The sequence below is a fragment of the Asterias amurensis genome, chromosome 2 (assembly GCF_032118995.1).
Source record: "Asterias amurensis chromosome 2, ASM3211899v1".
In the NCBI taxonomy this organism is placed as follows: Eukaryota; Metazoa; Echinodermata; class Asteroidea; order Forcipulatida; family Asteriidae; genus Asterias; species Asterias amurensis.
In genome coordinates this window covers 25,068,793-25,096,620 of record NC_092649.1, presented here as the reverse complement: position 1 = coordinate 25,096,620, position 27,828 = coordinate 25,068,793, and the positions used below count along the sequence as shown (strand labels likewise).

Here is a 27,828-nt window from a genome sequence, read left to right as displayed (position 1 = left end):
TTTAAGATGACCACATTTTTTACTTCTTTGTAACCGTTCTTTCTGTCCAATTCAGAGTGTACACAAGTGCGACTTTTTGAATTTACAACTCCAGCAATCCCTCGAGTGTGCACCGGACACGGTAGACACCTACTTAAGAACATTGAAAAGCCCAGTAGAGACGCTTCCTCGGGAGAGCTTCCACGTGGTGGTATTCTCTCTCCTACTCTCCTACTTCCCTTCGCCTTATCAAAGATGGATTTGCTGCCAGAAGGCACATCAACTGCTTCAACTCAACGGTGTCTTGCTGATCATCACCCCGGATTCCTCTCACCAGAACCGCAATGCTGCCATGATCAAGAGCTGGAAGCGTGCCGTGGAGGGTCTGGGATTCCGTCGGTGGCTCTATGTCAAGGACACCCACCTCCACTACATGGCCTTCCGGAAGGTCTCCCTAGAGCTGGTGGTGGATATGTGTGATGCTGGACCTGATCTCTTGTACATCCCACAGGATTTCAATGAAGAGGCAGAGGAGAGTGTCTTCGATGAGAATTATCCCCGCACTGAGGAGGAGGCTGGGAACCTCTCTGAAGGTTTTTTGGCGCTACCGGAATGTGCTATAGGGAATGATGACGACGATGATGAAGCAGTGATCATTGTAGATGATAGCTCTGAGGAATGGTGGCAGGAGAATCCATGAACTGTTTAGCTTTGGAACTCGCCTTTACCATATTATTACATTACAAATTTAAAGTACCGCCTTTTTGTGTTCACTAAAGTGTATAATTTTTGTATTTAAAACATAACTTAGCAGATGGAGGTGTTGCTTTCTTTTAATTTTACTGAAACAAAGTATGTGCCTAAAACCTCCTGAAATTATGAGTATTTTCTATGAAAATTGATATGAAAATTGATATGACAATAACTGAAATGTTTAGGACAATTCTCCAGGGAATGAAAACCCTCCAGTGCTGTATAGTGACATGGTTGAGAGGTTCATTGGTACTCGTGACTGCAAATGGCTAAGAGTCAAGAAAAAAAGGAAGGTGCCGGAAGATACATGGGCCAGATTTGAATTGGTGGCTATGGCTCTGGCTATGGCTGTTGCTAAGGGTGTTGCTAAGTACATCCTGTACTTCAACGCATAAAGATGCAGCGATGTAGCCGTAGCCGTAGCCGTAGCCGAAGTGCCATTTGGGACTTAGATACAGTTGATATGTAATAATAAGGGTACAGTTACCCTTTGTTATACACCTTAAGCATTCATCATAATATCAAGCTTGAAAAGGTCGCCATTGCCCTCGTTATTTGCTGTGCGTGCTTAGCTGCATGTTTCCCATTCATCATCGCTTAAACTCTAAGATGAATTTGGGATAACATATCAATGCATGAAGTCCGTACACCCAAAAACAAAATGACATCAAGATACATATTCTGATCACTGAACAGTATTATGCCTTGATTGAGCTGGTTTTGTCTGTACCAAGTGCTGTGTCGGATCAAAGTTGTAATAAACAAGTCAATTGAAGGATAGTGTAAAAAAAAACTCTAATTTCCCTGTCTCATTTGTAAAACATTGTCATCTGTCTCTGTAAGCGAGACCAGAGAATGATTTGGCCTGGAGATCACAGTTGGTGAATATTTCACCATAATGGTTGGCTATGTAAACTCATTGATAATTCATTACATTAAGTCAAAAGCATGTACTCTGGATGATGGACGACAAAACGTGTACACACCTAAGACATCGTTTAAGTGCATATTCGACCGTCAATTTATTAATCTTGTCCACTCCATCAGTTTACAAAGTGTCTACCCGCTAATACTGAGGACTTAACTAAAAGGTTTCAAGGTAGAAATCGGACAGTTGAAGGCTGTCCATTTCAATTTGTGTACAAAACCAATGATACACACTGTCACATGGTGTTACCGCTAACCAAATACACATGTATATTGATATCTCACCATGCAAAGCCTCAAATCCTATAAAGCCAATGAGGAAAAGCTTAAATTTTTCAAAACCAAGTTAGAACAAAAAGAAGTTCTTCATTTATCATGTCCAGAAAGGCTTAATAGAGGAGATGTGTTAAAATATTGTTTCCATTGTATATATTATGCGTTTCGCAAACTCTTGATCACAGGTGATACATCTCGTGGATGGTAGGGTCGCTGTTCAGGTCTAACACAGGGTTCCTACTGTTTTTGTAAGACCTACGGTTTTATAACCTCAGTTGTTATTTGCCTTCAATTGTAGTGTTTGTTAAAATTTGGCTGACAGGCATCACTTCTGATCTTACACCAAATACAAGATGTATGCCTACAATTAACGCACACAGTGGCCATTGGTTAAAGAACTGCATCTTGGGATTTGAAAACTAGTTAACTCTATTTTTAAAGGGTTTGAGTACTTGTTATACTACACAAAACACAAACGTGCACAGATTTACATTAAACTTACAGGGTTTAAAGATAATGATATTAGAAAACTTGCCCTAAAATATTACTTGCTGAGGTGCTGACGTTTTTGAGAAATTAGTAAAACAATGTCACACCTGAAAACATTGCTTTGTGATTTTCACTTTTTTTTCTCAAAAACTTGACGACTAATGAAGCTGAAACTTCTACAGGTAAATTACATTAAGTTTGGGCGATATCAATTTATTTTATTCACGATATAACAGTTACAATATATCGCGATATATATCGCGATATTAAATTTGACATCATCAGTCTATAAACTCCCAGTGAAAAATTCTGGTTTTACTCCAAACCTATTGGGTGCAAAATTCATCGCAATACTTAATCCATATCGCGATACTTAACCGATATTGCGATACTTAATCGATATCACAATCGCCACTATATATATTTTGATTAAAACAAAATCGATCTGATAACGAAATCGTTTCCAAATTAGTATCGCGATATTCGCTAATACCGTGGTATCGCCCTAGCTGAAATTACATAATTATATCTTCACTCACAGTGAGTAGGGATTCATGTCATGACAAAAAACTTTATGTACTAAAGGTACCAAGACTTGTTAAATGGTAATGTGTCAAGCTAATCATAATCTGGAACGTTGGGGGCGGGGGTGACAAGCTTTATCAAGGTGAAGGCTGTTGTGTTTTGTTCAGAAATTACGAGAATGTATAGTTTTGACTTTCGCAGATGGAAGTACACGCATCATTGCTTGGTTTTTTTGCAATCACAAACACAAATTTACAATCATCATTTCATCATAACTTGTTGAAATTAGTCCTGTTGTGGTACAGCCCATTGATACCATTTTGTTAAGATCAACCAATGGTTCACCCAGATATCGTCAAAGCTTTCCGAACCTCCTCATATAAGTGCGGATGACACCATACTTAATACAAGCAAGTCAATCTTGTGGGAAAAGTACACTCTATTAGCAGCACTCTTTTTTAAATATTATAAATGGTGATTATTCCAGAAACCTGGACCTTAATGTGTAGTTTATGTGTATTCTAAGTGGCTTTTATAGACAATTTTGCATAATAGCGCAAACCAAAGATCTCTATTAAAAACGAAAGGGTTATAAAAGGCAGAGTACATAATGTACATGTAGGCCTATGTTTTCGTTGCGAGGATATCTTTGTTAATGAAAGGCTTTACTAAGGGATTCAGCTTTCAAACTGTACACTTAATTCTTTTATTATAGGTATGGAACATGCTTGGTAATTTGCCTCAGAAACCCTCCAAAAAATTTTGATATGAAACTTTTTTTTGTAAAATTAATATCATTGTTTATTTTTTAAGTTTTCCTAAGAAATCATGATTCTGTCTGAAATACGGCCATGTTCTTTAGCAATGTAATAAAACTACAAAAGTACCCTTGTTTCTTTCACAAATCAAAATAAACAAGTTTAATTGTAATGAACTAAGAAGTGTGATGCACTGAACCTGTGTGGGGCTTCAAGATGTTTGTGTACTGTAGATAAGATGTTGAGGAAACCTCAATTGTATGTGGGTGGATAACCCAAACCGGGGGAAAGATGTAGGGGAACCCACACAATCAGGGGCTGATTTCATAGAGCTGCTTAAGCAAAAATTTTGATTAAGCACGAAAGGAGCTCGCTTATTTAACGCGTTACTGGCCAAAATGTTATGCCATCTACATTGATTGTGACTGCTATTGAGCTGTTGTTCACCTAGCATAACAATTGAGTGGAGTCTTGGCCGGTAATCTGATTTTACAAAGCAAGGATTTTTTTGCTTAAGCAAAATTATGTTCTTAAGCAGCTCTATGAAAATGGGCCCGGGGATTTTAAACCCACACAGGCAAAGGTGGGATTCAAACCAGGGTCCACTATCCACGAGCACGGAGCGCCGCTGGCCCCCACGAGCCACCTCTCCCACAAATGCCTCCGACTTTGTCGTGCACCCAGAACTAGCTATTACTAACATTCAGAATTTTTTTTTACAAAACATTAGATGTTATTAATTTGCTGTAGTCTCAAAAACGTAACCAACAAATGTAATAAATATTTCATGGATTTGAATAGAGAATTTGAATGAGTTGAATGAATGATTGCACTGTACGTACTAACCTTTTTTGCTTTGACATTTGCTGCGTTTGTAAAGTCTTTGCCAGCTCCTTTTACTGCCGGAAATGAAGACAAATTTCCGTAGGTAGTTCAAAAAGACCGGGAAAGCCACCTTTGACCTTCATCTCCTTCGTGATAACTGGTGAACGGGAGAAATGCGAAATGTTCTTCTGTAATGTTGTACGGGTTTAAGGCCATGCGCGTCTGCCAGGCGACCACACATTTTGACAGTGTGCGTGTTCCCTGTAACAATGGTGTAAAGAAACACACAGCAAAAGCATGGGTGTACCGACTACCATGCGTAGACACACACGTGGTGCTGTCAAATGGAACAACACGACCTTTGACCCAAGGTCAAGCAGGGATATTTAAATTAATTAATTTGATGAGTTACAACTATTGCAATGAACCCTCTAATGTCGTCGGACGTGTCTACCCATTCCATTCATCTCTTTTATGATGACAATATAATACAGATCAATCTGGTTTATGGACTGCCGTTTTGGGGGAAGTCAAATTGCGTCATGTATAAAGATATGGTGCGCGTCTTGCACCGCACGCGTTGACTTAACTTCAATGTCTGATATCAAGGAATGCTGTGTTCTTCAAAGAGACCGGATAACTTTGTTGACATCTAATATTATTCAGCCAACTTAAAAGGTGTTTTATTAGGCTCTTTAGTGTCTTGATAAAAAGGGCAACTTATGGAAGTTGAAGGAAATATGCCTCGCAGGATAAATACATGTGTTTTAGCCGGATAACTTTGTTGATATCTAATATCATTCAGCAAACTAGAAAGGTGTTTTATTATAGGTTTGTTGGTGTCTTGATATGGAATATTATGGAAGTTAAAAGGAAATTTGCCTCGCATGATAAATACTTTGACTGCCGGTCGTAGTATTATATATTGATGGGGGTAAACATTTTCAAAATAAAGCATTTGAGCATTTGGCAGATATGAATATGCCTCACTGTGTTTGTTATTCGATGGTTTTACTAGAGCTCCTCCTTCCTTAAATGCTGGTCCCACTTTCTCAGAGCTTCTTAAACAGGAACATATATTGCTTCTTACTGCTTAGCAGAAATGAGCAGGGTACCAGCCACACATATAACATGTGGCATTGTGCACCCTTATTCTGTCAATAGTAATTGTGTTGTGCTTAGCTTCTTAACGTGAACAGTGCAAAAAATAGTTAATGGCCTGACGTTTCGACCCTAGCAGAGTCTTTCTCGACGGCTTTCTCTTTTGACTTCGAGAAAGACTCTGCTAGGGTCGAAACGTCAGGTCATTAACTATTTTTTGCATCTATACTCTCGGTCCATTTGGTTTGTAAGTTGTTTGCAACAGCTAATTTTGTTTGCTCTTTACGTGAACAGTATAACATTTTCCAAAGTATGGCTTAGATAGTCTTACAACGACGTATAGCTATCATTGACGACAAAAATCAGTGTTTTGTCGGAGTTCAAGCTTTTTAAATGTGTGCTTGTGAAAACGTAGCAGTTTTTCAAGTAAAAAAAACGTCATGAGAAAGGTCGTGCTGAGGCACTGGATCCCGAATCCACGTGATGTACTACCAGGAATACATTTTATTTTAGAAAGGCCGTTGAACATAATATCTTCATTAGAATTTCCCCTCTAAATCCGTTGCCAGGTTGCAGTGTAATGTACCATGCCAACCGTCCATCCCAGTTCCTTTACATCCAGGTCGACTTGACTTTGAAATCAAATTATCTGTCAGTTAACAATGTTTTTCGAAAGCTCGAGTTTTTTGTAATTTGAACTCAATTCAATTTTACTAGATGAGAAATTTCAGACCTTTGTCTGAATTTTGATGGGTTGCTGGTGAAAGTGTTTTTTTTGTGTTTTTTTTTGTACGAAATCTTGCTTTTTGTTCAACAGTTTTTTGTGTGAAAACGGGAAGGCCTAGCCTGTGCAGAATGCAAGCAACGTATTAAATTATTGTTTTCAGATGACGATCATATTTTCTCCTTTCTAACAGAGTGTGCAGTTAGACACTTAAAAACACAACACAAAGTCTTACTGTGCCTAAATAGCACTTTCCCTCTTTCTTTTCTGACTAATGTCGTGCCTGGAATAATAATTGCATGTGGGTGTTAAAGGAAGGGAGTACTTTGGGAAAATACTCAACAAGTAAATGACCTTAATAACTGAATGGTTAAGAGCACTCTGGGGAGCTGTTGATATTATAAAACACTGTGACAAAATATTCCCCTTTGAACTTATGCAGTTTTAAAGAGATGGGTACTTGTTTTCACCTCGAGAAAGGCATAAACAAATTACTATATATGCTTTCTTGCAGCTTCGACGACCAATTTATTCAGCCCAAATTTTCACAGGTCTGTTATTTTCTATAAGGGTACACTAAGTGAGGTTAGACCCTTTTCAGGAAAAAGGTATTGTGTATCTGTGAGGTGCGATCGTTAAAGGCAGTGGACAGTCAACTCACTTGGTGTATATCTCAACATGTGCATCAAATAACAAACCTGTGAAATTTGAACTCAATTGGTCGTCGAAGTAGCGAGATAATAACGAAAGAAAAAAACACCCTTGTCACACGAAGTTGTGTGCTTTCAGATGCTAGATTTCGAGACCTCAAAATCTTATTCTGAGGCCCACTGCCTTTAAAGGTGATGATAGAATATCCATGGTGAGGTGCGAGCATTGTAGGTCAAGTAGATCATACTTAAATTAGAAGCTTGGATTATACCCTGATTAATAAAAATGTCAACAAGTCATCTTCAACAAGGTTTAACCTAAACTTGGTTGTCATCTATCAACATCGGAGTTTCTGCAGTTCTATCTTGCAGTCCTTCCTAAATCGTCTGTTGGCAAAGCCATAGATGAACGGGTTAATGGCGTGGTTGATATACTCCAACAGGGAGCTCAGACCCACAACAAGCATGACGTTCGGGTGGACAACTACCATGGGTGATTGGTCCACGATGAGCAGGGCAACATACGCCCACCTTGGCAGCCATGAGATAAGGAACACCACGCTGGTTATCAGCAGCATCCTCGTGGTCTTTCGCTGTAGGCTCGTGACGGGTCTTTTTGGGACGGTCGGGGGTTTCTCGTCTCTGCCGGCAGATTGGCTAGGTTCACCTACGGGCATTTCACCTGATGCCTGAATGGGATTCACTGCAAGCCTAATACTTTGCTTCACAGAAGTGGTCACCAATGTACTTGTACTCGCATGTGTACCAGCATTGTTGGCAGCCAAAATGTTGCGCTCTCTGATAAGGAAATTGTCCTTTCGAACAGATATTGAGTTTGCTGGCGTAACTCCCCTTTCAGTGGATACATCTGAGGAAGGTTCATGAATCCAAGCTTGCTTAGTTAATGTTCCTTTTTTTAGGTCAACTCTATGGACACTCATATCAAGTGCATCCTCTAAGTTTGAGCTAGTGTTTGGAGTACTGTTTTGTACACCATCAATGACCGATGTCACCATAATGTTTGTTTTTGATGACGACTGTCTTCTGTTTGCAAACTTTTTGGGGAATATACCAGTTTTCACATGCTTTCTTATGGTTATGTACACCTTTCTGTAGCATATAATGATTATAAATAATGCAGACATGAAGCACAGTACCTGCAACACCAGTGTTATTTGACCCGTCAACGGTGAAGGCGCGAAAAGTTCAACAATTCCCGCCACGTTGATGGTCGCCGAGTAGAAAACGCAGCATACCACTGCAACGTGCGCCCGTTTTCGATTGAAGAAACGCCGTTGTGGTCGGCAGACGCAGTCGTACCGATCAAACGCGACCACGCTGGTGACCATCAGCGAAGACGCAATCGCTGTAAATAACAAGAAATCTGTGCAACCGTTGTACTCAGGACGTATGTGTCGGTTGATTAAAAGACAGCTTGAGGCGGCCCTGTAGATCATGAACAAACAAGAGAAGAGGTCTGCCCAGGCTAGCCCCATGATGAGTACCGTTGTGCTGGTCTTGAATGGTTTAGCCCAGTACACACGAAGGATGAGACAATTACCAGGAAGTCCAACTATCATCACCAATGGGTAGAATACTAACGTGAAGATTTCCACTACAAGGGAACATGTCTGTTCTTCAACCACGGTGTCATTTATCTGCGTTTCATACATCGTGAAAAAAATTCAAATCGAGTTTTATAAAATAAAAAAATATAAATTATATCAGCGATCCACAACAAAATTCGAGAACTTCACTCTCCTAGTAGAGAAAAAACACCATCCGAAACTTCCTGTGATTTATTTCCTCTGTATAGATTGAAATCGGGTTCTGCGTAAGTTTAAGTATTGTTTCAGTGATCGACGAATACTTTCTAGGACTTCTCTCTCAGGAGAGGAAAAAACACCCGAAAACTGTAAGTTATGTATCCTCTAGCTGGCAACAACCGACGGAAATTGAAAACGATACTCCCGTGCGGATCGACAATGCTAAATAGTTTTATCGGTTCGGGAGGAACAGCGGACGGGTATGTGGTGTGCTCATGCACGCTCCGACGCAACTGACTGATAACTAACTGACCGCGTTCGGTCAAACCACACTGTTGGCTGATTTGTCATCATTCTGACAAGTGGCACGAACTGGAAGTGTATAAACACGGGTTGCATGACCATGGTGCTACTACTAAATAACCATCAAAAGGCGTTGGAAATATCTTTTTATTTCCAACGTCACAAACCGATGTTGGAAAGCTGCTAACGGTTAGCAGTGCTGTCAAATAAATAAAATTGCTCAGTAAGCGGAAAATCTACACTTTTTTGTAAGCAGCTCTATGAAATTGGGCCCTGTTCTTTTCAAGCGGACAACAACAGTCAAGGCTTTCAATGGCTGTGGCCAGAATGCCAACATCTCTAACCTTAGCCATTTGACTCAATGTGAAACCATAATAGGACAAGTGCACAGCCACAATAAGTGCACTAATTACACAAGATAACAACAAACAACGTGAACATCGGGTCATAAAAATAATTTATGAATAGTCGTAAGAGAGGGAAAGAGGGAGGGAGAGAAAGTGGAAAGTGGTCGTTGAAAGCAGAGACCATTACAATGTACCGGTCATAGAACCGTAGCCAATCCAATTTCACGATCCTTTTGTCGTGATCAAAACCCATGATTATTTCGGGGCTGTAAAATGTCAAACGTAAAAATCAAACGGTGACGATTACGGCACTTACCTTTGTGGTTGTGAAGATGTAAAACGTAAAATCAAACGGTGACGATTACGGCACTTACATTTGTGGTATGTAAAACGTAAAAATCAAACGGTGACGATTACGGCACTTACATTTGTGGTTGTGAAGATGTTTTGAGAGTAGAATTAAAAGTAGAATGTAGAATGGGTTCTGAAAATGTTGTTCTGCATTTAGAATGTACTGACGCAATAAGACGCGATACCTCACAGTATCTTCTTGAGAGTGGGATGCCACGAGGCTTAAACAACAAACAAAGAGGCTTCGGTATTACCGGTAGGACTTGCAAGGAAGTAGCTGACGTAAGTACTGACGGAAACTAGTTTTAAACGGTTTCTGTGTGTCAAAGTGAACACGAACATCATGTCTGCACTAAGTTAAACATGAGGAGATGACAAGCATGTTGGTTAATGGATCAGCAATACATTTATAAGAATCAACACTAACACAATCAGTCTGTATCACGAAGATGTGCAAGGCGAAGAAGGCACACTAACGAATCACTATACTATAGGCGAGACAAACAAAGCAACACGACAAAGAATAATAATATAACAAAGCCACAGATGTCATTGCAAGGTTGTTGAGTTACCCACTTTGATAACCACAACGCACTATCACTAAAAACCTAAGCAGTTGTCTAAACATAATTTGCAGATCAAATAAAGTAAAGGGTATTAGGCTAACAAAAAATAAAAAGTAAAAAGAAAACTAAAAGGGCAATATTAACAACTTGAATATGTAATGTTTTACATGGCCGGTGTGGCAGGAGATAATGATGTACCCTTTAGCGGCAGGAGATAATGACCCACACACGGGAAACTGTGTACTAACATAAAGATAGATAGCGCCCTCTTTTGAATTGTTCTCGTCCAGCCCATGTAAATTCCGCACTTTTATGGGGGACAGAGTGGACAGATTTCCCAAGGTTTTTGGGGTCATATCACCACTGACCATCGCATGTGTAGCAACCAACGAGACATCATATCATTGTGTCGATAACAATGAAGATCCATGGATACAAATATTATAACTGTTTCACTTCTAAACTTGGTCCGGTTTGATAGAGCTGCCGTAACAAACGAAGCTAGCAGAAAGATTGGTTAACAGAAACAGGTCACCAGCCAAGATGTTTAATTTGTAAATGAGTTCATGCTCAATTGCACTAAGCAGAAACTTGTTAAGCAATATTTCCTGCTTAAATGACTCATCACTTGGCGTTCCCCGAATTATATTCTTGGTTTCAGAGCCGTGCATGATTTGCATGCACAGCGCCCTCTATTAAAATATTAAATTGACGTCTTCGTTAAGTTCGTACTTATTTCGTACACTATTTGAAATGACTATTTTGGAAATATAGTTGCAATATTACTGCCCTGCGTGATGCTTGGTATTTGCTGTGTTTAACATCATTCAGTGCAGTGTTTAGAAAAGAGAGAAACAACCCTCATGGGATCAGAGACCGGGCAAGCAACCCGCAAAACATAACGACTTCCATTAACAAAAATCCACCCGATTTTTAAATGAGATAAAATGTAAAGTTGGAAATATTCAGACTATTATATACTTTGCTTGTTTGTCAAGTTCTCGAAAAGAAAGTAAAAGGCTTCTCCAGTGACATCTACTGACGTTGTAATCATGACTTAGCTGCACTAATACCGGAACGCTGTTATGAGGCAATCTTTACCCCTTTTCGGTTTGAGGCATCGATGTGTTAAAAGCTGCCTTTTCTAATCAAACTCAGACAATGAATGTCCCAAGGATGACAATTACTCTTGCCAGTGAATACTAAATAAGCAATTATTGCGCCAAAGCTTCCGGAGGGAGGCAAAACCTTGAAAATAAGTAGGAAATAAACACACCGCCCCCGGATGACAAGACAGAGCCTGACGTGCTTGCAAGCTAACAGTATTATTGCCATCCTCCTCCCTTTACTGTCATCATCTTGGGATGAGTCCTTGCTCTGAGACTGAGTAAGAGACCTCAACGAGTCAAAGTCATACGTTCAATAGTGTCGTTTCAAGTAAACTAGAAAAACCATCAACACCCTGTGGTCAAGTGGTGCTCGACCCCACAGGGGGAATTGGACACCGGAGACCAGGGCAAGCAAAGAGAAACGCACTCCCAAACTGAGCGTTGTTTGGGGGTAACAGTGTGGAGGCGCAGGTGAAGTGACAGCGTGCGTATCGCCTACCGCTCTTATCTGCTGGGACACAGGGATTGATGTTAAATCTGAACGAGCATCAAGTGGAGTCTATAGTTACGCGAGCATTCAGGGGCGGGCGATCTCTCTACAGCACGGTGATCTGTGTTGGATTTTTATGCATGGTGTTTTTTAGTGATCACCTGAGTGGCGAGAACAGCAAGAGAGGGTACTATTTCAATCGGCGAGCTCAAAACGAATGATTTTGGTAACCAAGTCGTGTACGCCATCTGCATGTAATTGTGGAATAACAATGTTGCCTAGGGCGTGGCTGCTACCTATGGCGAACCTCTTGATGACGTTGGTGCTATCTACTATGATGATATCGCGGGTTTTGACATCGGGTCCTCCTGGTCATTTGGGCGAGACAAGGGAGTTGGTGAATCTGTGTGGTCTGTTCTCAATCCACTACCGTATCGTGGTGGACGACTCCAGCCTGACGGCCGGACCGATTCGCGAACGGTGCTCAAACTACCACATTCTATCCTACCTCCGGGCAAGGTCCATGATGTTCGCCGTGGAGGAAATCAACAACAGATCCGATTTCCTCCAAAATGTGTCTCTCACCTACGAAATACACGATATTTGCAATCGCAAAAGTATAGGGCTCCAGGCTTGCATGGACTGCCTCCGTTTGGTCAACAGCAGTGGTCCCCAGACATATTCACCGGCAGATCTCCCCAAAACTAACGAACCATCTCTTGTGATCATCGGACCCGATACCTCAGAGTCCGCCATTACGATGGCGGACTTTTTACAGATTTTCGGTGTGCCGTTGATAAGTTACTCTGCAACGAGTACTTTACTGAGCAACCGGGAAAAGTACCGGACTTTCTTTCGGACGGTTCCGGACGACGGCTACCAGACAGTGGTCATTGCTGATATCATACAACACTATGGTTGGAACTGGATTGCAATCATTGCCGTGGACAACAGCTATGGTCGCTCTGCGATGAACGATTTCCTTTTGCATGCCTCCAAGAGAGGTATATGTGTGGCCTTTCAGTTGGTGGTCGGGGAAACAATGGGATATGGAGATATGCAGAGATTGTTCAGAGATCTTGAGACCTTTCCTGAACTTGAGGTGGTGGTCGCCTTCACTTATTCCAAGACTCTCTTGCCGTTTCTGGAGAGGACTGAGATGAACTCTACACCAAACAATGGTGAGTTTTATCCAAGGCATTGTTTTTATTATGGATAGAAGAAGTTCAACAGAAATATTCAGTTCAGAAACAGTCTATTAGTTCTAAGGAAACTCTACACTCAAAAATGGTGAGGTTTTTTTTGGTAACTATTATCCGAGGCATCGTTTTTATGGATAGAAGTTCTACATAAATATTCAGTTTAGAAATAATCTATAGTTCTAAAGAAATTCTACACCCGAAAATGGTGAGTTTGTTGGTACTATTTTATCCGAGGCAATGTTTTTAAATGTATAGAAGTTCTACGGAAATATTCAGTTCAGAAATAATCTACAGTTCTATAGAAATTTTACACCAAACAATGGTAATTTTGGCAAGTTGAGACGATTACTTTGTTAAGCCACTCAAGCTTTCGAGGCGAACCCAAACGTAAGTCTATACAGTACTCCTGAAGTCGCAGCACTTTCCTAACTCGTCACGGCAATTTGAAACTTCTTAAATGGCGCGCGAAATGATGGCCCTTGTCAAAGTACACCGTAAATTTCATATAAACAACTACGCATTAAAGGAACACGTTGCCTTGGATCGGACGAGTTGGTCAAAACGAAAGCGTTTGTAAATGTTTTTTATATAATGCATATGGTTGGAAAGATGTTTTAAAAGTAGAATACAATGATCCACACAAGTTTGCCTCAAATTTGCGTGGTTTTCCTTCTACTGTGCGAACTAACACGGTCGGCCATTTATGGGAGTCAAAATTTTGACCCCCATAAATGGCCGACGTGTTAGTCGACGAGGTAAAAGGAAAACCACGCAATTTTGAGGCACGTTTGTGTGAATCATTGTATTCTACTTTTACAACATCTTTCTACCCATATGCATTTTATAAAAAACGGTTACAGAGACCAACTCGACCGATCCAAGGCAATGTGTTCCTTTAAAGACACTGGACACTTTTGGTAACTGCCAAAGACCGTAATATACACTTGGTGCACTCCAACATTAATGCATACCATAACAAACTTGCGAAAATTCTGACTTCATTGGTCATCGAAGTTGCAAGAAATATTTAATGAAAAAGAAAAACCACTTGTTGCACAAAATTGTGTTCTTTCAGATGTTAATGTTGGTTTTTACCCATACACCGATGTGTGTTAGCACTGTATACTCGGTATTTCCCGAGTCCTGTGAAAAAATATCACAGGCATGTTACTTGGGTGGGATTCGAACCCACGACCCTTGCAATTCTAGAGCAGTGTCTTACCATCTAGACTACCGAGGTTGCCCGGTAGCTAGAGGCAGTTCGAATCCTATGTTTTGGCAGCGGGTACCGCAACAATACAAGAGATGTTAAAGTTGCATCGGGATAATTAAGAATCACAGATAAAAATAATTAAAAAAAACATTTCGAGTACTTGTTTTATATATTTGGCCTGCTAAGTTCTATAATGCATCTTCCATTGATGCTTTTGAAAACACGTCAACAACAATGACATAATCATTTTTTTGTTCTGTTCTATTTCATTTAAACACAAGCCAATAAGACGAGAAACCTTTGAGCTGATGTTTTTTGTAGCATGCAAAGAGATGGAACAAGTTAACAACACAGACATAAATAAATTAACTAAGTTTGCTTCAAAGACTAAACATTCATTTTATTAGAGCTTAGGTATTGTAATCACTCATACGCAATTCCTTATAACAAATTCATAATCCCTACAGCTACTAATTACAAATGCGTAATTTATTCCTTCATTTCTGGAATTGTATTTTAAGACGGGCATCATTACTATTGTCATGTTAGTTTACAGCTGACTATGAGCTGCCCAAATGAACATCCGTTCAAATTACCACCAGTGAGCCCTTCATTCATTCCTCATTTTGAATATCGTCTCCTTCAAACTTACATTTTCAAGAGTTGTTACTTGGACCCCCCCCCCCCAAACCCATCACACATACACCATGTGACTGCAACAAGGGAATGATACACCCTTAAAGGAACACTCGTTGCCTTGAACCGGTCGAGTTGGTCTTTGAAAAGCGATTGTAACCGTTTCTTATAAAATCGGTATGGTTAGAAAGATGTAAAAGTAGAATACAATGATCTACACAAGTATGCCTTGAAATTGCGTGGTTTTCGTTTTACCTCGTCGACAAACACGGTCGGCCATTTATGGGAGTCAAAAATTTGACTCCCATAAGGGAGTCAAAAATTTGACTCCCGTAAATGGCCGACCGTGTTAGTTCGCGACGTAAAATGAAAACCGTGCAATTTTGAGTGATACTTGTGTGGATCACTATATTCTACCTTTAAAACATCTTTCCAACCATATACATTTCATAACAAACGGTTTCAAACATTTCATAGACCAACTCGTCCGATCCAAGGCAACGTGTTCCTTTAACAAAATAATTTGTGTTGATATTTTTTAAAACCACTCCAGGCCACTTAACCTAATTAGTTCCCAACCAGGTTGTTATGTGGTTATTACTAAAAAAAAACATACTAAGCCGTGGATTACAGCAAGGAAATTAGGCGACGAGTTTTCGACAAGCCGATTGCACTTAGTGTATTGGGCGGTTGTACATAAAGTGCCCATAACTGAAAGTTCAAACGAGAGGAAGATGTTCAATTCGCTTCTCTACATGGAAATTTGAGTCGGGGATAAAGTATAGTAATTTTTTTTTACCCATATACACTGATGTGTGTTAGCACTGTATAATCAGTACTTACCCGAGCTCTGAAAAAAAACAAAAAACAGGTATATCACTCGGGTGGGATTCGAACCCACGACCTTTGCCACCCTAGAGCAGTGTAATGAGATTGCCCGGTAGCTATAGAGACAGTTCGAATCCTAATGCAATTTTTTTTTTAAGGCTTGAACGAAACTTCTCCTCGATATTATTTCCCCTTTCTGTCACATTACACGTACTCCTCCAGGATTAATTCGGTCTCCGCTTGACACCATTAACTTGAGTGTTCCCCGAGCAAACGAGGTTCTAGGCAAAAAATCTTTTGCCGAGCTGAGCCAATGATTTGGCACAATCTTTCAACTGTTCTACATTTCGTAAAGTCTAAAGACTCGCACTTTTCCATGTTCGTGTTTTCAAGTGCGCTATGATCTTAATAGAGTAGCGCCTTGTAAAATCTAATTATCATGTTATGTTACAGTTTTGTAATGCATCTGTGAGTCAGCGAGTTGATGATTGCCTACTTACTGGGTAAATGAAGAGTCCTCGTCTAATCACGGCAACAACTGGACACAATTACAAGAATTGAATTTCAAGTTCTTGGAAATTGGAATATTCTATAATCAGTAATCAAAATGCACCGTGAAGCGTCGTGCAATACTAGACTTTGATCTGTTGCGAACTGATCTCGCCCTCGGGCGTCTGATTCCTCACAAAATGCCGAAAAAATATTCATACACAGGTAAGAGGTGTAGATAGAAAAAAGTTTCACAATCTCACAAATCAAATTGTAGACTAATCGACGTAGAAATTTGGATCGTAATCTTGATCATTGAATATAATTTAAACACTGTTACCATTTTTACTATGTTTAAGTTTTTGAATTGTTGGTTCTGAAACACATTTTCAAGATCCCCGCGTGCCGTAGACAGTCGCAAAGGCTTCCTGAGCTGTTCATCAGAACATAGAGTCAGATATGCGTTTCCAAGATACGGGTAATTTGGCCACATCAACCCCTCAAACAGCCCCCATGAGAAAAATGACAAGCAGGACCCACTGGGGCCGATCGGAACGGGCAGATTGTCTTACAGGTACAACTGGGCACAGTTCTTGTTCTAATGGTTTGGACTGATGATACCCAAGCCTACATCCGTAATGGACTGTAAAGGGCGTAACCCTGTTTCAGCACTAGGAGTAGGTGGCAAAGGCCTCTGGAAAAAAAGAATTGTAGCCCACGCTTTGAAGTGGCCTTCAGGCCTTGTGTGTCTGGTGACTTGCATAAAAAAACTAAAAAAAACAACAACAGATAGATAAATGTCCCTCGACCCACACACTATTAAAGGTTAAAGCAATCTGAACATTTTACAGATGTGCAGATTACATAAATTCAACAGTTTTTGTGCACACTCTAGGGCTTGTTGGTGCACATTATAAGGGGTCCATTTACAGACTGATCTGTCATCCCACACTATGTGTCATCTCTGACTCTACCTTCTTGGAAATAACTACCGTATATGAAAGAGTGATGTTTAAAGGCAGTGGACACTATTGGTAATTGGTAATTGTCAAAGACTAGCCTTCACAGTTGGTGTATCTCAACATATGCATAAAATAACTAACCTGTAAAAGTTGAGCTCAATCGGTCATCGATAGAAATGAAAGAAAAAAACACCCTTGTCACATGAAGTTGTGTGCGTTAAAATGGTTGATTTCGAGACCTCAAGTTCTAAATCTGAGGTCTCGAAATCAAATTCGTGGAAAATTACTTCTTTCTCGAAAACTATGGCACTTCAGAGGGAGCCGTTTCTCACAATGTTTTATACCATCAACCTCTCCCCATTGCTCGTGCTCAAGAAAGGTTTTATGCTAATAATTATTTTGAGTAATTACCAATAGTGTCCACTGCCTTTAAGGGTAAATCAAAAACAAAATCAGCGGAATTGATCCACACATGTTGTAGTTATTAAACAAAATTATGGAGCTGGTTGTTCCGCCTGCCCCTCTCGGCTGCTCTAAGGGTTTTAAACATCATATACGTGTCTCGGGATTTAATTCCCCACTCAGCGACTGATGGCTGATGTCATATACAGCCAACGGGGTTTCCAGTCGATCTCATGACCCCAATACATTCTAATGTGCTAATGTACCCACACATGTTTACTCTGGATTAAGAAAATGTAACCGACGAGGTACACTGTTCAAGACTTCGAATAAAACTCCAGCGCTTATTTCAGCTTTAGTAATATGAAATGTAAAGTATGTTTGTTCTGAAATAAGGATATAAACTGAAGAGGTTCACTGCTCAAAATGCCGAATAAAAAAAAAAAACACAGTCATTTGTTTTTATAAAGCTTTAGTAATACCAGTAATGTAAAGTATATTTGTTCTGGAATAAGGAAATAATCTGATGAGGTACACTGCTCATAAATGCCGAATATAAAACAGTTATTTTTTCAGCTTTATAATATCAGTAATGTTAGGTATGTTTGTTCTGAGATAAGGAAATAAACTGACGAGGCGCACTGTTAAAATCGTCGAATAAACAACAGTTCTTATTACAACTTCTTCAGTTTTGACTTTTCATTGTTAAATGTTCTGTCTGTCCAAAGGGAAAAACTCAACAACACTGAGTTTATAAATATGTATTAAAGACAATGGACACTATTGGTGTTTGTCAAAGACCAGTCTTCTCACTTGGTGTATCTCAACATATGCATAAAATAACACACCTGTGAAAATTTGAGCTTAATCGGTCATCGAAGTTGCGAGATAATAATAAAAGAAAAAACACCCAAGTCGCATGAAGTTGTGTGTCATGCTTTCAGATGCTTGATTTCGAGACCTCAAATTCTAAACTTGAGGTCTCGAAATCAAATTCAGGGAAAATTACTTCTTTCTCGAAAACTACTCCACTTCAGAGGGAGCCGTTTCTCACAATGTTTTATACTATCAACCTCTCCCATTACTCATTACCAAGTAAGGTTTTATGCTTATAGTAAATTTGAGTGATTACCAATAGTTTCCACTGCCTTGAACGTGCTGTGGCGGGGGTGGGGGGGGGGGGGGCACGGGGAGGGGTCGGTGCCCCCAGTTGACGCCCACACCAGTGAAACTAATTTGAAATCATGACTATTGATCTAAAGTTTAACAGATAAAAAAAGTTGTATTTCTGTCCGTATGAAAGTGTTTTTTTAAACTATTTTTCGTTTACACACAGACGACGCATTAAGGTATTATTTTTTACATTCATGTCAGATCATGCGAGGCCCTAGCTATAAACAAAAAGATAACGGCATCACAAGAGTGTTGAAATAGGGCTTGTTAAAGAAGAAAAATGCATTGCGGAATCTGCAGTCGTTTTAATTGGCAAGTGTCTCCCATAAAACTGTACCCTAATTTCGGCGGAGACAGTGTGTTGAAATCATTGTATGTGGTGCACTTAAAATTAAAATAAATCAATTATTATGTCTAGAGTAAATTGGATTATGAAAAATGCTGGAAAAAGCCCCCCCCCCCCCCAACAAAATAATACTTTAAAATAAGTGCTCGAAAAAATACAATAACGACAGATAAAAACCGGTTGCTGCGATCAGAAATTAAAGGCACTGGACACTGTTGGTAACCAGCATCGGCACTTATGATTTCAAGCATCGGGTGTTGGTCTCGCGAATGCAACACTGCTTTCTAACCATAATGTCCCCCTCAAAACTTCAAGCAAAACTTTTCCCAGAAAACTTTTTAAGCCCATCTTTAGAACTCAAGTTATGTATAAAATGTTGACATGTTTAATTATAATTTGACAAACTATCATAATGTGTATACCGACATTTCATCAAGATCACAGCGGTTCATGGAAACATAACAACTGTGATACAAAATTAAAAACTAAAATCACAAATGACCAAACAATCATTGTGGGAACAGGTGTGATTTCAGATGCTTCTTGAAAATATGACGAGCGAAAAGATGGGGAGGGGGGCTATTTCAAAATTAGAGGCTACGAAAGAGAAGGTGTTTTTTTTTAGCAGCTGACGCAAGAGGTCTTTGATGAACTTTGTATGCACACTCAGGAAACACCATTAACACCACTGGTTATGATCGGCCGGTTTCCTTTAAAGGATTTGGGTACCTTTTCAAAATGTCCATAGATTTACATGAAATTTACAGGGTTTGAAGATAATGATAGTGGAAAGCTTCCCTTCAAATATTACGTGCTGAGGTGCTGTAGTTTTTGAGAAATGAGTAAAACAATGTCATGAAAATATGTTTGTAAATGATTAAAATAATTTTCGTCTCATGAGACGAAAATTATTTTCGTGACATTGTTTTACTTATTTCACAAACACTACAGCACCTCAGCACGTAATATTTTCAGGGAAGCTTTCTACTGTCATTATCTTCAAACTGTGTAAGTTTAGTGTAAATCTGTGGACATTGTGTTTTTTGTCCTTCAAGAGTTACATAGACCCTTTAAAAGCAGAAAATATATCGCGGTTGATATCAAACAAACAACAACTTACAGAACAATATATTCCATGAAGGCCCCAAGGACATTGGGACTTATATTGAATCCGCTTATGGGAGACTACATTGTACGGAATGTATATATTATTGAACCTTTCTAAATCTTTCTATATTGAAACCTTTCTGTGTGAAACGAGGCCACCCGTCGTGGACTGTATAATTAATATAAAGTAATTTAAAATCTTTGGTCAAAAAATGATGTACCTATATGAATAATTATGTAGAGTATTTTGAATCTTTGATCAAAGAACAATGAACCTAGCTTGTTTGAAACCACTTGCTTTTGTGTAATAATGAGTTGACGAATAATGAAGGCATGCAACTTTTTCTGCACTAGTTTAGGCCTAAATAAAGTTGTATTGCTTCGTGCCAACTACGCCTATATTGCAATCCCGATCTCACATTATCGTACATGTTTAGGAGATACGGGTTCCAATTTCGTTTAGGATCTTGACGTTCTGACGTCTTCATAAAGACCCAAACTCCAAATTCACCGAAAGATGAAACTGTATAGGTTTTAAGACCTCTTTGGATTTCTGATAAATATAGGACAGGACAGAGTCTAGGGCACATATGGCTGTGCGCGTCAGCTGTTTTACGCTGAATCCACCAATTAAACACGCATTATTACTTCAATGAGGGCGCATCCTTGTTTTGTGGATGGAGTACAGTTTACCATTTTCTTTCTACATAACATTAACTTAATTACCCGTCATAAAATTGTGTATGCACATATGAAATACAATTACACAACAAAATCTTATTTACTGAAAATGTAACTCCGGGCAAAAATAGAGAACACGCATGCTTATTGCGATCCTAATCTTATACACGGGTTCTAATTGTGTTCTGGATCTTGGCTTTCTGACGTCATAATAAAGACCACAGCTCGAAATTCACGTAAAGGTGTAACTGTAATAGTTTTAACGACCCCTGTTAAAGATAAATATCAGACAGGACAGAATCTGGAGCACATATGGTCGTGTTCTTCTGCTGTTTTACCTTGACTCTATCGACTGAACTACTCATTACTCACTAGCGATGGTGCATCATTGTTTTATCAAAAGTACATGTAACCCTCTCCTACATACCATAAACCTAATTACCCATTATGAAAATTTGTTAATATTATATGCTGATAACAACAAATATTTACTAAAAAAGTATCTCTGTTCAAGATAGTTAAACTGTACACCGGCAGCTTGTTTTGTCTAGTAACGAAAAACAGGTACGCCATATGGGTTCAACGTTTTGACGAGTTTAACATTTTTATGGAAGGTTCTATGCACTTTTGACGCGTTGACAGTATTTATTATTGGCACAGTTTCTATAGAGAATAACTACACTATATACGTTCTGTACTACAGGCTTATACGGACGTAAAGGAAAACTTCAGATTCGCCCAATAATTGTCGAAAACCAATTGATGCATTTATACCATGAAGGATCGGTCGGTATTACACAGTCGGTACCAGAAGTACCCTAGTGTCAATAGTTCTGGTTGCTGATACAGAGACAATAACAAAGACAGTAATTGAACGGTAATCCCCCTAAACCGTCATTACTTATTGCCAACATCGAAATAAATTAAGCACGCAGATATGAACTTCATCAAATATATATCTGTGGAAGAAAAAACCGTTGACCAGCGATTTTTTAATGACATTTCCACGGGTTGTATAGTATTGGAAACAAGGTCAGTGAAATAAAGTCTTTAAAGCCACTTTCGGAACAGAAAAAAAACTTAACAGATTTACAAATAACTTAAAGGGGTTAAAGAAGGTAATGGTGAAAGACTTCTCTTGAAATATTATTCCATGAAATGCTTGCCTTTTTGAGAAAACATTAAAACAATAATATTATCAATTCTCGATATATCGAGAATTACGGATTTGTTTTAAACACAATGTCATGACACGGCGAAACGTGCGAAAACAAGAGTGGGTTTTCCCGTTATTTTCTCCCGAATCCGATGACCGATTGAGCCTAAATTTACACAGGTTTGTTATTTTATATATAGGCCTTTGGATAATACTGTTTACCGAAAGTGTCCAATGGCTTTAGCAAAAGAGTTTGCTAGACTTTCAAATAAAAAAAGGGCCTAGTCTTTTTGTTCATGCTTTCTGCAATTGACGCTATGAGCAAAGAATGATCAAAGATCAGTTTCATCAACATACAGAATAATCATAATGGCACTCTGATTAGGATGGAAACATTCTTTCTAAAAGTATGACCGCTGGCTTCACTAATCGATGGCAAGTCTAATTTCAGATATAAATATTTACGTTGTTATGGAAAAATGTCAAAACTGTACCGTTAGTGATTGACTCAATTTTCTTAAGCTTTGGAATTTGTAATTTTCACGAGAATTTGGGCAGTCAGTTTTGCTCATGGAAATCTGGGAAAACAGCATATCATTGTGGTTTTAAAAGCAGACGGGAGCAGAGAAGTAAATACACCTGTTGGAATTGAATCCGTTAAATCAATCAACTTAAGTCTGGATTTAAAAAATGAATCATTCATGATTCCCGGCCAACTGGATTCATGTTAACATCCACGGCAGGGTTGAATTGCAACTTGACTTAAGGGTTGAATTGCAACTTGACTTACTGTTTGTGACACGATAATCGCGAGCTCCCCATATACAGCGTCTCCTTCGATTTGTGCATTGTTGAAAGACTGTTTTTTTTTAAGTGACGGAGTGAAACACAAATTCGGTCGAGGCCTACTCATGTGTGTTGAGAGCACTTTCAATTCATGATACACTCTATAAAAAGGACCAGGGTCAGAGTTGACCCGGATTTCGAGTCCCGTTTTAACCCATTTCTGGGTCAGCTTGACCCGGAATCTGTTATCAAAATTATCAAGAAGCGGTTCAAACACACGTAGAATCTGAGGCAAAGTCGTGGCTGGTAACAAGGGGTCAATTTCATAGAGCTGGTTAAACACACAAATAAGCTAAGCACAACGAAATTATGCTCACCAGTATTAGGTTACCAGCCAAACAACTATGTGACATGTCGAACAATCGACTAGTACCCTGCAAATTTCTGCTTAGCAGAAAATAAATAGTTTACAATGTTTAGTGTATATAGCGAAACATTTCTAGTGCTTATTAAAAAGGCCTTGGGTTGTTATGACTTTGAGGTTTCCCAGCAGAAAGACTGTAATCAAATACCCTTAAATAACCAGTCGGTTGTGAGAACAGTCTCACTTTTCCCGCCAACAAACACTCGAGTTGAAAATAGCCTTTATAAGTGTTCATTCGTTGCCTTGAGAGCTTTGGCATGGGGTGTGTGCTTTCTTCTATGAATCTGCTCCGAATATCTCGCTCTCATTAAGTATTACCCCCAACCCACAATGAGTGAGTTCCTAGTCCATCAATCAGACACTTATATCCAGGTTATTTGACCGCTCGTCTGAACAGGGTTTTCAAAAGGGGATTACTGGTCAAAATGAGAGACTCTCGCCCCTTCGAGCGATCTGTATCACATTTCATATCAAGTTTTCTTTGCTTTCTCCAAAAAAGGATCAAAGCATACTGATCGAAACGTCGAGTCGAAACCAACGGTTCTTTCCAGAACCACCCTAGCCTTGCTCAAGGCAGTCGAATGGTTCACTCCGAAAAATGACCGCCGTTGTATAAAACCCACCCGTATTCACTCTGCGTAACATCGCACGACACGGTGCCCCCGTACACTTTCCGCATGCGGAGGCCGTCAGGCCTAACGGCCTCCGCATGCGGTTAGTGGTACGAGTGCGATGACTTGTGTGTGACCAGTATTCGTACGATCTGACAATGTGTATACGGGTGGGTCATGCGGTGTGATCGCACGCACCACGAACAGGGTATACGGGTGGGTTTACAGCGGCGTCTTTTCGGAGCGAATAATGCGACTGCCTTGAGCAAGGCTAGAACCACCCAAACTCATTTAGAGATAGTCATTACATGGTGGTACCGCAAACCTTTCCATATCAAGTTGTCTTCAGCAAACATTTGCTAAGCACATTAGTTTAACAGACAGGTCCCAATTTCATAGAGCTACTTAAAGGCAGTGGACACTATTGGTAATTACTCAAAATTATTATTAGCATAAAACCTTATTTGGTAACGAGTAAATGGGGAGCTGTTGATAGTAAAAACACTATGAAAAATGGCTCCCTCTGAAGTGACGTTGTTTTCGAGAAAGAAGTTATTTTCAACGATTTTGTCTATTTATTTCTTATTTACCCTGGGGAAACCTCTCAGTGAAACACTGTTCTTCAGAGGTGACCAGCAACTACATACACATTAAAACATTTAAATTTAATTTTTTGAATTTGTTTTCGAGACCTCATATTATTTAGAATTTGAGGTCTCGAAATCAAGCATCTGAATGAGTGCACAACTTCGTGCGACAAGATTTTTTCTTCTTTCATTATTATCTCGCAACTTTGACGACCGATTGAGCTCAAAATTTTTACTGGTCTTTAAAAATTACCAATAGTGTCCTCTGGCTTTAAACAGAAAATATTGCTTAACAGATGCATTCGCAGTACCCTTGTGGGATAACTGATAGTACTATCGAGACAAATTACACGTATTATACCATCCTAATAGAATGCAATACTTTTGTATAACTACCGTATTTGATTGCGAATAAATGCATTTCCACTGCCCGCAATACTATTGGGAATAAGCCATTGCCCTCTTGCTTTGTAAATATTTCCGCACGAAGGCCACTAAGGGTTGAGATGGACAGTGGTTAACTTAATAACTACATTTTAGACAATTTAATAAAGCCAAAATATTGTCCGTCGATGAAAGATTGAATACAGATAATAGGACCTCTTGTTAATTATTAGTCGACTATGTCAGAGCAAATCTTTAATCGAAATATATCTTGGTTAAGAGTCCGATTTTTTTAAAGTAAATTAATTATTGTATGTTTACATATTGCCTTAGGCTAATGTAGCACTGCTAAACGATGCTGTAGTTACAATCAAATTAGCTTTCTATTGGCCATTTGACATTCACATAGGTGTACAATGAGTACAATGACTGTGTACCTTGTGCATCGATATTGGACGTTTAATTGTTTGTAGAGTGAACGTTCACCTTCGTATATCGCTATAGGACATTGGACATTCAAAGTGAAAGTCTACCTTGTACATCGATATTGGACTTTGGACATTGGATATTCATATAGGTATGTACAGTGAATGTCTACCTTACATCAATATTGGATTTTGGACATTCCCAACGGTTTGTACAGTGAATGTATACATTGTACATCAATATTGGACACTGGACACTGGACATTGGACATTATACTTAGGTTTGTACAGTGATTGTGTATCTTGAACATCGATATTGGACACTGGATATTTACTTGGGTTTGTACAGTAAATGTCTACCTTACATCGATATTAGACATTGGAAATTCCCAAAGGTTTCTACAATGAATGTACGTGCACTGATAATGGATATTGGACAGTCACTTAGGTTTGTCCCATAAATGTCTACCTTCATTGATATAACGTAGGCCTAGTCATATCCATGAGATGTAAGTGTGCTGAATTGATCTACAGAAACTGACTCAAGGCTTAGGAGTGGCTCCTTCAGGGAAAGAGTATTATTTAAGGGCTTCCCATACCCCCCAAAAATAAAACTATTTATTACTACTATTTTTCACTTACGGTTTAACTGAGTGCATCTTTCATAAGTGTCCAATTTAACTACAAAAAAATGAAAAAAACTTGCCTCAAGGAGTGCATCTTGAGTGTTCCATTAAACCACTAAAAAGTGAAAAGAAATTTGCCTCGCAGAGTAGGTTGGCCACAAGGAGAAATTTGTAGCCATGATCGTGATGCGTTGGCGTAATCAAAGCACCAGGTTGCGGTCGGTATATTAGGCTCTTTCTTGACCGTCTTTGGAATACATGAAAACATGGAATCATTCTATGCAAAAAGGTGTGGCTACAGGGAAGTGAAAACAAATGGAATCTTTTATCCTAAGGGGTACTGGGGAAAATATGGAATCCTTTTTACCCAGAGGGTACATGGGTATAACATGAAATCCTTCTATCCCGAAAAACATGGAATCCTTGTGTTCCAAAGGGAGTTCATGAACAACATTATGAACTTCTATCCCGAAGGGAGTACGGAAAAACATGGAAACACTGTATCCCAAACGAAGTAAACAGGAAAAACATGGAGTCATTGTATCCCGAAGTGAATACAGAAAACACATGGAATCCTTCTATATCCCGAAGGGAGTATGGGAAAACACGGAAACCTTCTATCCGACAGAGAATACAGGAAAAACATGCAATACTTCTATCCCGAAGCGAGAACAGGAAAAACATGCAATAATCCTATCCCGAGGGGAACACAGGAAACACTTGGAATCCTTCTTTCCCGAAGGGAGTTCAAAACAGAATTGAAAGGGAAGGGGACAGGAAAAACATAGAATCATTTGATCCAGGAGTACAGGATCATTATAGCCCAAAGGGAGTACAAAACACATTTTTTTAATTCTTTTATTCCGAAGCGAGTACAGGCAACACATGGCACCCTTTTATATCATAGAGAGTACAGGCAAAACAACATATATCACAATCAATTATGAACAAGTGTATTTTGATAAGATATCACTGGCGTTGAAGCAGTTTCGTTTTTCCAAAGCACACTTTGACTTGAGATTAAAACGGGGGCCCTTGTTTCAAAATCAATGAACATAATCAAGACGCTTCACTGTATCTATTAATAGCACTCTGACGGGGTCAGTGTTCTCGCACGCGTCGGACGGCGTTTCCTTTCCGTCTTAGAAATCATCTTGGAAATGTCGAAATGGAGACTTGTGCCGACCGAATTACCTGGATTGTCTGTCCATTTCGTTTAAGGGAGTCATTTATTAAAGAGGACGGGGATGCGAAGGCGCTCCTGTTGCATTTCCTGCAGGAAAAAAATGTCCCCGGTTAATTGAGAGGGGTCTAATTCTAGTGATCTACAGGGGGAACCCACCAAGTGTTCTGCTCCCTTGCATACTGAGGAAGACAATGATGAACAAAATAGAATGTAGGTGGTCTGATGCGTTGTATTGAGGAAGTGGGGTTAGAGCACGTACAGGAAAAGGGGAAAAAACCATGAATGGTGAGGATGAAAAGTCGGTGACAATGCAGAGTTCAACAAGCACGTGACTATAATGACACAAAGCGTCATCGACCGCCATATTTGATGATAACCTATGGAAAAGTGCACCCATGTACGCCCTACGCACAACTCTCAGCCAATGATAGCCTTTCACTCGTACACAAGTCATCAAAGATGGTGGTCGATGACGTCATGTGCAACCCATATATTTTATGACAACGATAGAATAGATTCAAATAGCGTGGTTTTGTAGTATGTGGTGGATAGGCATAATTGAAGATGTTCTTTAAAGTTACTGGTACATTTGGTTTACGGAACCGTCCGACAGTAACAACAACATGAGGAGAAAATTTCATTTCAAAAGGTAGTCGCGTTTTTGA

General features: G+C 39.4%; 2 protein-coding genes across 4 annotated transcripts in view; both read left to right on the top strand.

Annotated features, from left to right (window-relative positions):
* The window catches only part of LOC139954365 (S-adenosylmethionine sensor upstream of mTORC1-like), a 46,949-nt gene extending 42,391 nt beyond the window's left edge, over window positions 1–4,558 (top strand). For 2 of the 3 annotated variants that reach the window (XM_071954125.1, XM_071954126.1), the window contains exon 7: window positions 56–4,557. In XM_071954125.1, coding sequence (XP_071810226.1) covers window positions 56–679 — 624 coding nt within the window. In that variant the 3' untranslated portion in view covers window positions 680–4,557. Of the gene's footprint in view, window positions 1–55 lie in introns of all 3 variants that reach the window. The other variant, XM_071954128.1, reaches the window with a different exon arrangement.
* A 7,652-nt stretch (window positions 4,559–12,210) lies between these two features.
* The window catches only part of LOC139954564 (extracellular calcium-sensing receptor-like), a 72,835-nt gene continuing 57,217 nt past the window's right edge, over window positions 12,211–27,828 (top strand). Inside the window, exon 1 of the mRNA XM_071954427.1 lies at window positions 12,211–13,120. Within this exon, the coding sequence (XP_071810528.1) occupies window positions 12,211–13,120 (910 nt within the window). The remainder of the gene's footprint in view (window positions 13,121–27,828) is intronic.